At 38.7% G+C, this 9,822-nt stretch overlaps 1 protein-coding gene and 1 long non-coding RNA gene across 2 annotated transcripts in view; both read left to right on the top strand.

Moving 5' to 3' along the window:
- LOC107675761 (uncharacterized) overlaps nt 1-2,165 on the top strand; it is a 2,977-nt gene extending 812 nt beyond the window's left edge. Inside the window, exon 2 of the long non-coding RNA XR_001632635.1 lies at nt 631-2,165. This is a non-coding gene — a long non-coding RNA (uncharacterized LOC107675761). The remainder of the gene's footprint in view (nt 1-630) is intronic.
- A 3,826-nt stretch (nt 2,166-5,991) lies between these two features.
- ric1 (RIC1 homolog, RAB6A GEF complex partner 1) overlaps nt 5,992-9,822 on the top strand; it is a 48,875-nt gene continuing 45,044 nt past the window's right edge. Inside the window, exon 1 of the mRNA XM_016470126.1 lies at nt 5,992-6,525. Coding sequence (XP_016325612.1) covers nt 6,385-6,525 — 141 coding nt within the window. The 5' untranslated portion in view covers nt 5,992-6,384. The remainder of the gene's footprint in view (nt 6,526-9,822) is intronic.

Raw genomic sequence — 9,822 nt, 5'->3', positions numbered from 1 at the left:
AGTGGTCGGTGTGTGACAGGCTGTGTGTGTCGTTTAGTGGGTGGGGTTTAGCAGAGAAGGCGTGTGTGTCTTAGTGGGCGTGGTTTGACAGGCTGAGTGTGTCGTTTACATGAATGTGTGCGCGTGCATTTTAGTGGGCGGGGTTTAGCACGGAAGGCGTGTGTGTCTTAATGGGCAGGGTTTGACAGGGTGAGTGTGTTGTTTAGTGGGCGGGGTTTGACGTGGTGAATGTGTGTGTGTGTGTGTGTGTGTTTAGTGGGCAGGGTTTAGCACAGAAGGCGTGTGGTTATTAGTGGGCGGGGTTTGACTGGGTGAGTGTGTCGTTTAGTGGGCGGGGTTTAGCAGAGAAGGCGTGTGTCTTAGTGGGCGGGGTTTGACTGGGTGAGGGTGTCATTTAGTGGGCGGGGGTTAGCAGAGAAGGCGTGTGTCTTAGTGGGCGGGGTTTGACTGGGTGAGGGTGTCATTTAGTGGGCGGGGGTTAGCAGAGAAGGCGTGTGTCTTAGTGGGCGGGGTTTGACTGGGTGAGGGTGTCATTTAGTGGGCGGGGGTTAGCAGAGAAGGCGTGTGTCTTAGTGGGCGGGGTTTGACTGGGTGAGGGTGTCATTTAGTGGGCGGGGTTTAGCCGAGAAGGCGTGTGTGTCTTAGTGGGCGGTGTTTGACGTGGTGAATGTGTGTGTGTTTAGTGGGCGGGGTTTAGCACAGAAGGCGTGCGGGTATTAGTGGGCGGGGTTTGACTGGGTGAGTGTGTCATTTAGTGGGCGGGGTTTAGCAGAGAAGGCGTGTGTGTCTTAGTGGGCGGAGTCAGAGGGCGTGTGGGATTGTAGTCAGGAAAGCTCCTGAAATCACTTACAGCACTTTTAACAATCAGACACTGTGTTCAGAGTTTAGAAACTCTTAAAAGGCCAAACAAAAGCTACTTTATATTTGTGTTACCAAATGGTCCGTTCACACAGGACGTGTTCCTGCATTTAAACACCTGGACTGAGATCAATGGAAGAGAACAGAGAAAGTAGTTTTACCTTGACATGACAGACCGCAACCAAACACACGAATCTGACACGCATGTACACAGACAAACAATAACGCAGCCCGTCCTGTGTGAACGAGCCACATGTGACTGAACCTGCTTTGCCTTTCATTACAAACCCTTGTTTTGTTCATGTTGCGTGTTTTATTTCGGTGAACAGCTGACATCACATCACTGTGCCTTGATTTCATACGTGTAAAATACTAAAGTTGCTTTGGTATTTGTTGATTTGATGTTGTGGAATATGTAATCTAACGTCTGCAGTCATTTCAGTCCGACACACTTCTGTAAATGTGATCTTTGATCCTCAAACACTAAACGCAGACGATTGCCTGAATGATTTTAGATGAGAATTGTTCTGAAATGAAGATAATCTGCAAGTATTATTAGACAGCAGTATTGCAATTATAGCGTGCAGTTCTTTTAGTGTTACTGAACTAATATTTCAGGATGTTTTCTGAAATATGAACAAGTATTTTCAAAGGTTCAATCTGTATATTTTCTTTGTTTTGCGGACAGGATCACACGCTTGTTTTGACATGTTACTGTTTAAAGTGTTTGCACTGGCTTTCCATAAACTAGATGCTTCGGTGTAAACTCATAACATAATAACCTCTTATCATAACTCAAGGTATGTATTATCATATTGCACTAAAATACACAATATTAAATTTAATTCTGAAGCTGCACATTTAACGCACTGTGTTTTTTGAGATGGTCAAAATTGTTTTGATCTCTGAGCCATTTATTTGAGTTTTATGATTTCTTTATGTTGTTATATCGATGTGCCAAACATGAATTGAGTTCAAAAAATAAATATTGCACTTGATGAGTTTGATTTGCATGGATGTCAATGGAGAAAATCAATGTTTGAGTTCAAATGATAGTGTTTGAGACCGAATGTAATGTAGTTTAAATGCCTTTCGTGTCTTTTCAGCATTTCAGGTGTTAAATGATGCAGAATCTTGCCTTCATCAGTGTATAAACTATAAAACTCAGTGGCCTTCGATCTTTGAACACAGACTGTTTAATATTTTCTGCATCTGTCCAGCTCTTAGATTTCTATATTCAGACTGCACAAATAATTGTACAGTTTTGTATATAAATGAAGCCTTTTTCCTGTGGATTTATAAAAAAACACAATAAAAAATCTCCCTGAAAGGCATATATTTGGTCATTTTTGTGTTGTATTTTGAAAATATTTTTATCATAATTATTTATAATAACTCCTCCTCTACTTCTGATATAGTTTTCTTTAGTAACCAAAATGGCAACTTATAGATTAACCTATTATGTTCAAGTCAAAAATAATATTTAACATCACAGAATCAACCTAAACACATTCATTTATACCAAAAAACCGAATTTATAAAACAGAGAGTTCCGGTGCTTGATTCTGATTGGCTGAGCCACGTTCGAAGCTGTTGTAAATTACTCTACAAAGTAACATACACCTTTGTTTACGTTTGTGTGTTGCTCGGCAACCACGCAATAAGCCCCGTGAAGCCGTGGTTTACAGTGAATTTATAACAGCTAAGGGGCGTTGTTAGGCAGGTTTGTGGGTTAAATCATCTCTTTTAGGAAACAATTGCAGGTTGCCACTTTTTACAGTTTACTTGAAACTATTGTTCAGTTTTATTTTACTGAAAATGGTGGTATAAACTAATTGACCCTTATTTGTAAGCTGTTTTGGATAAAAAGTAAATGAATAAATGTAAATATATGTAATGCAAATCTATCCCAGAGACCTACAAATAAATTGCTTGATTTCACTGGTAACATGGTGTAATGACTTTATATAGTCAGATCCACTAAATATGATGTCTTTGTAATTAATGTATACAGCGAAAACTATTTGGCTAATGTTATTTTCAAAAATATTTTTATTTTATTTTATTTATTTATATATTTTTAAATTTAATTTAATTAATTAATTTATTTTTTATTTTATTTTAATGTTGTGTGCGTGTCATTGCTCCTCCGCGCCGCTGGGTGGCGCCAGCATCAACAGCAGTAGCGGCGGCGGCGGCGTCACTCTGACGCCACAAACTCAGCATTATTCGTCGCATTACTTCCGCTCGCTAAGAACAAGGTTAGTTTTTTTCACACATTAACTACGTTTTAGCCTAGTTTTCAATCAGATATACGCTCTTCTACTCTTATATATGATAAGAACATAAGAATGAATTGTGTGTGTGTTTGTTTATAGATCAGATTTATGATTGTAAACAGGAAGACAGCAGCGATCAGACGGAGTTGTAAATATTAATGTAAATATTGAGGAAGTAACGTGTAAAATCGGACTTTATATGTTCTGATTAAGAATGTACCCAGATCAGCTAAAGATGATGTCTTTGTAATGACTGTATACTGTAAAAATCTTGCTACGGGTAATGGAAAGCTACAGAACAATTAATATATATATATATATATATATATAAGGAACAGACACCTTCTGATCAATGACAGAAATTATGTTCACACACACGCACACGCACACTCACACACGCGCACGCACGCACACACACACTCGCACGCACGCTCGCTCGCTCGCTCGCACGCACGCACGCACGCACACACTCGCTCACGCACACACAGTCGCTCACACACACACACTCTCACTCACACTCACACACTCTCTCACACACACACCTCGGCATCATCAACTGAGATGGTACCAGCACAGTACTTTTTATTACATTTGAATAATTTAATGCATATTTTAATCATAAACACCTGTCTATGTAATAATAGATAGAATGGTTTATCAAACATGTCACTGCAAACCTCATTTGAAAGATATTTTGTGAATAAATCTGATGTTCTGCCGTCTCTGCTGTGTGTTTGTCTTCAGTCAGCCGTCAGATATGGTTTGCATTCCCTGCATCGTCATTCCTGTGCTGCTGTGGGTTTATAAGCGCTTCCTGGAGCCCATCATCTATCCGTTCATCTGTCCCTTCATCAGCCGCTTCTGGAGGAAAGCAGCCGTGCAGGAGACTCAGAAACACAGCACTGTAAATCAGCATTCAGCATTCAGATCTCACTCAAATCACAGCTGCACAAACCTTCCAGCACTATCTTCTAAATATTCAGTATTAATATATATATATATATATATATATATATATACAGTATATTTATTTATTTATTTATTTTGTTATATATTAACATAAATATTAAATATTAATAAGTACTATTTAAAATATATATTCTAATCATATAATTATGTATTATATTAATTATATACATTTATTTATATATAGTTATATGCACATATAAATATGAAATATTAATATAATATACATTTTCTTATATATTGTAAGTTATTAATATAGATATTACATATTAATACATTTTATTTAACATATATATTTTAATAATATAGTTATATATTACAGTATATTATTTTAACATGCATTTAATTATATATTGTTATATGCTTATATAAATATTACATATTAATCTAAATTTTAATGGCAATATTATTGTATTATAATATATTATTTTAATAATATAAATATTATTAGTCATTTTCACAGAATAAATCACCCAGAAATGAAACTTCTCTTATTGTTCACGGTCATGTTATTAAAAACGTGTTGTTATTTGTTGAGTTTTGTCCTCTGAAGCGCAAAAGAAAGAGTGTTTTTTCCCCCAGTAGGTAGAGAAGCATCAGTAGCAGTGTTTAGATGAGCGTTCACAGTTCTTCATGCTGTTCATCGTTGTCTTCCTCAGGCTGAATGTAACGGAACGGCAAACGGACCGAAGATGGTGACCGATAAAAAAGCCGACTGACAGATCTCACGCCTCGACAACCAGCACGAATGATATTTAAAAATGTCGATATTTTAAAAAGTAAACTAATATATGGACACACACCGATCCTGTAACATTGAAATACTTTAATAATGTTTAATAAAGATGAAGGTAGTAATCTGTAGATTTTGTTTTTATCATTCCATGATCATTTACTGATTTCCACTCGGAACAACTACAGATTTTCTGTGTATGACTTATGATGCTTAATTTAAAATAAACATTGAATGATTTTATTTGTGACTCGTGGTTTACCTTAATGATGCTTTCAATGGTGGATCTTTATAATAACTAAATAAATAAAATAAGGTGGCTCCAGTTATGATTTACATGTATTAAGAAAGTTCCATAGCACACAATAGTACTGTACCTAGTAAAATGGCTTGTACAGGCAAGTATAAGTATAATTTACATTTGTAAATACTTTTACATATATCTAAAGAAAGAATTGAATGAAAATGTTAATATTTAGAATATTTAATGTCTTTTTAATTTTTATTTTATTTTAAAATATGTTTAAATATTTTTTTTAAATTATATTTACTTTTTTAATACATTTTAGCTATTTATAATTATCATAGATATTATATACATTTTTATTCTAGCTATTTATACTTATTTATTTGAGTGGAAATAATGATTGCCAATAGGCAATGTAATTTTGGCTGTGACGCGTTACTCACTTTCACCGGCAGGAGGCGCCAGAGTCCTGAACCTCGAATCGAACGCGTTTCTTCGAGCTCTGAGGAACTGACGTTTTACGCCAACATGTTGTGATGCGTCGGCACGAATATCAGAAACGGAGCAAGACCACTGATCTATATATAATGACTATATACTCTATTATAGATCAGCGAGCAAGACCGAGAGCGCGCGACATACTTGTCATGAGACCCACTTCCGGTTATGATGCTAATGACACGATTAAGTGTTTTAAAGCTCAATAACAATAATAAAAGCTAAACAAAAATATTTACATGTTATAATATACGTGACTAACTGAGATAAGGTCAAAAATAAGGCAAAAAAAAAAATAGGGTTAAATGTATACATTTCAGTCCGTTTGAAATCATTTTTCCGTTAACCGCAAAGCATTGTGGGCCGCAGTGCGCCCCCTTCAGGCGGTAACGGTCATGCCCGCGCAAGGAAATGCCGTTTGGGCTCTGAGGCGTTTAGAATAAATAAGAGACTAAAGATGGCGACGGTGGAGGATTCATGGGACAAATTCGGATCCAAAACTTCTCTTTGGATTACAGAGTCCAGCGGTCCAGTCGCGCAGTGAGAGCCGCGAAACCCCGCGACACCGAGCCGAGACCCGGTTCTGCTTCCGCGGCTCCGTTACAGGGCTTTTCTTCTCTCTTGCAGCAGCGGATTTTGGACTCAGATCGTCAGAACCGACGCCGGATCCCGCTGATATGATCCCGGACTGAACACGAACCCGAGTCCGTGTCGAACTGTTGTTTGGTTCTGGTGGATGGAGGCCTCTGGAGGGAGTCTGTCCGTCACGGTGTCGCAGTGATTTGGGTCGGAACCGGATCGTGATGTATTTTCTGAGCGGCTGGCCGCGGAGGCTCCTCTGCCCGCTCCGGAGCAGCGAGCGGCCCTTCCTGATCGAGCCCAGCGCGCAACGCTTCTACCTGGCGGTGCTGTCCGAGACCCAGATCAGCATCTGGTCCAGCCGGGTAAGAAACATCACGAACTCGTCCAGATAACCAGTGTTTGGAGTCACTAGATGTTTAAATGCTGGACGGCGTGGGTAGTTTGTGGGTTTGAATCTCAAGGCCATTGTGTCTTTAAAGGTGAGCTGATGTGGCTTAGTGGTTAAGATGAAGGTATAAGGGACAGGAATGATAGATGCTGTGGTTTAGTGGTAAAGGATCTGGGTTGGTGACCCAAAGGTTTTAACTTAAGAATGGACTGTTCGAAAATAATCGACTTTAAACCAGTTGGTTATGGTTTTAAATGGGTGTTTTAGTGGGGTTAAAAACTAAGAACTGTCAACTTTTAGCACCTAGTTAATCTAGTTAATCACTTTTAAAGCTTATCTTGCAGCTGTTTATGTGTTTTAAGTTTTTAAATGCTGTGGTTTAGTGGTAAATGATCAGGTTTGGTGACCCAAAGGTTCAAACATCAGAATTATTCATAGGAACCAGGTTTAGCTGGGTAAGAAACCTAAAGTGACTTTATTAAAGCAATGGATTAAGGGTTTAAATGCTGGGTATTTCAGCAATCCTGTTAATCCTACTCTGCATTATCTAGTGGTTAAAGTCTATGTCAACTTTCAGCATCTTATTGATCTAGTTAAACACTTGCTCAGAGTGTGTGGTGTAGTGGTTAAAAATGATAACCCAGTGGTTGTAGGTTTGAATCCCATCCGTTTCAGATTGGCTATAAATATACTAAAGTGCTCCCATATGGAGTACTGTCATTTAGTGGTTAAGTATCAGTTCTGCTTTCTCAGTAGGTTCAAATCCCAAAAAGGTTTATGTTAACAAAACATAAACTGGTTACGCAAAGAGTGTGGGTTTTATTCCATGATGCATTCATTCCAGTCACCATTGAAGAATATATCGTCCCAATATCAGCATTAAAGGGGTCATATGATGCTTTTTTAAAGATAATTATTTTGTGTATTTAGTGTAACAGAATATGTTGACATGCTTTAATGTTCAAAAAACACATTATTTTTCAAATACTGTACATTATTGTAGGTCCTCTATGCCCCGCCTCTCTCAAACGCTTCGTTTTCTACAAAGTCCCTCCTTCCGACAAGCGCAGTCTGCTCTGATTGGCCAGCTGACCCAGTGCATTGTGATTGGCCGAACACCGCAAGCACTCGTCGGAAATGTAACGCCCCTTACCATAATCGCGAGCTTCATCTTTCAAAATAAATGTAAAGACAGAGCCCGAAAGGGGAACAGAGTCGCGTAACAGACACAGTGATGAAGCTGGTATGTGTTTGCAGTACACAAGCCACGGTTAAGACAGCTGACTCCGCTGTGATCTCTCTCTCACACACACGCACGCGCACGCACGCACACACACACACACAGATGCGCAAAACTCTTCTTTGCAACTTCAGGGATCTTATCTATGCACAATCAGCTTGTAACACTCCAAAGAGAAAGGAAAACTTGAAATCGCATCATATGACCCCTTTAAGGGTCTAATGTGGGGTGCTGTGGTTTAGCGGTTACAGTTCTGTGGTGATACTGATCGATTCGAACCTCGTGAGAATGTTATTTTGTTTGGATTAAAATAGGCAGGCAAACAGCCTCGTGATCCGAGCTTTGAGTTCATGTTTGAATAATGAATGATGTGGCAAAGTGGATCAGGATCAGGTTTGATGAACTCAAGCGTTGAATCGGAGAAGGTTTATTAATGAGCAAAATTTGTCAAGTCTATCTAGACTACTGGAGGTTAAAGTGCTGGTTTCGGAGTGTACGTGATGTTTGTTATTGACCGCTGTCGCATCAGACTCGGACATCGGCAGGTTTGGATGTTGTTGCTCAGTGGGTCAAAGTGCAGAAATTCCCCCAGTTTTCCAGAGTTCACAGCTTCTCCTTTGATTTTTCAGGCTCAGTTTGACTTGTCTTGTTGACTTGAACATTTGAGGGTTTGTGTCATGAAGCGTCATGGAGAATCTCACCTGGTGATGTTTGATGTTAGAGACTCTCACCTGTGTGTGTCGGTGTAGAAGCACTGTCCTGGTGCATTGTTTGAGTCTTCACAGGACCGGAGTGCATCAGTGTTCAGGATACTCAGGAAACATCAGAATAGGATGCTTTCATGATTATAAAATGTGCTCACGTTTGCCTAATTTTCACTTGTAGAGTGAAACTGCAGTGTTGTGAAGGAGTGTGAACTGTGACATCACAGACAGACGGAACGTGTCTTACTCGGTGTTACTGATATGTTTAAACCTAGAGAAAAGAGAGTCTGACCTCTGACCACATCTGCTTTTGACTGACAGTTCAGTTTGAGTTTAATGACAATTTATGTCCTAATTTGATGAAAATGTACTCACCCTCAGGCCATGCAAAATGCAGATGGGTCCTCTGCAGTGAATGGGTGCCGTCAGAATTAGAGGTCGACCGATAGTGGATTTTGCCGATACCGATAGCTAGGTATAACCGATAGTTTTAAAATTGATACTGAACAAAAACTAAAATAGTGCTTTATTAACAAAAACAGTAGTGAACCATACTAGTAGTAGTAGTAAAAAAAATAATAGTAATAGTAAATGTTGAAATTAACACACTCTAACAAGGAAACAGTACTTACACAGCTTTCATTAATCTTAATGTTACAACTGGGCTCTTATTTTAAAGTGTTACCATTTCATTTCAACTGTCATGCTTAAAGATGCACATCTTTAATTATATACACAAAGGCTATAGCATTAAAATTATATACATATGGATATTGTATGTATACTCTCACACTTTAACTGCTTCTATGCTTGAAAACTTGATTATCTAATCAAAATAAAAGCGCAGCGCTGAGTCTAGGAGAACTCACCGGTATCACACACACTCCGGACGCGTCGCGTTCAACTCGAGCAGCGGTCTAAAACAGTTTATTTAATCACCAAACGGACACAAGTTTACTTCAAGAATGAAAAATTTGGCATAGATGAGTTTGTAGTTCGGTGTTTAAAAAAACGGAGCAAATGGAAAGAGAAAGCGCGACCTATATTATAGCTCTATAAATGAAACACACAGACTTTATTAGAGCCACAGAAAGACAAACGTTTTGCTGAAAATGCACAATACACAATTCATTATGTACATTAACAACGATTCGGGACCAATATAATGTAATTTAAAGGAAAACTATGTGAATGGCGCTCTGTGGCGCGGCAGGATTTTCTGTCAGCTGCATTTAAATCCGCGTCTGAAGTTCCCGCTCTGTTCAGTGTGCGGTATCACGTGTCTAAACAAATAGCACGTGCTGTCAGTGATTTCAACCACTAGAGG

The sequence above is a fragment of the Sinocyclocheilus anshuiensis genome, unplaced genomic scaffold (assembly GCF_001515605.1).
Source record: "Sinocyclocheilus anshuiensis isolate Anshui unplaced genomic scaffold, SAMN03320099.WGS_v1.1 scaffold708, whole genome shotgun sequence".
NCBI lineage: Eukaryota > Metazoa > Chordata > Actinopteri > Cypriniformes > Cyprinidae > Sinocyclocheilus > Sinocyclocheilus anshuiensis.
Note: the sequence above shows the minus strand (reverse complement) of the source record. Positions and strands in the feature narration are given on the sequence as shown.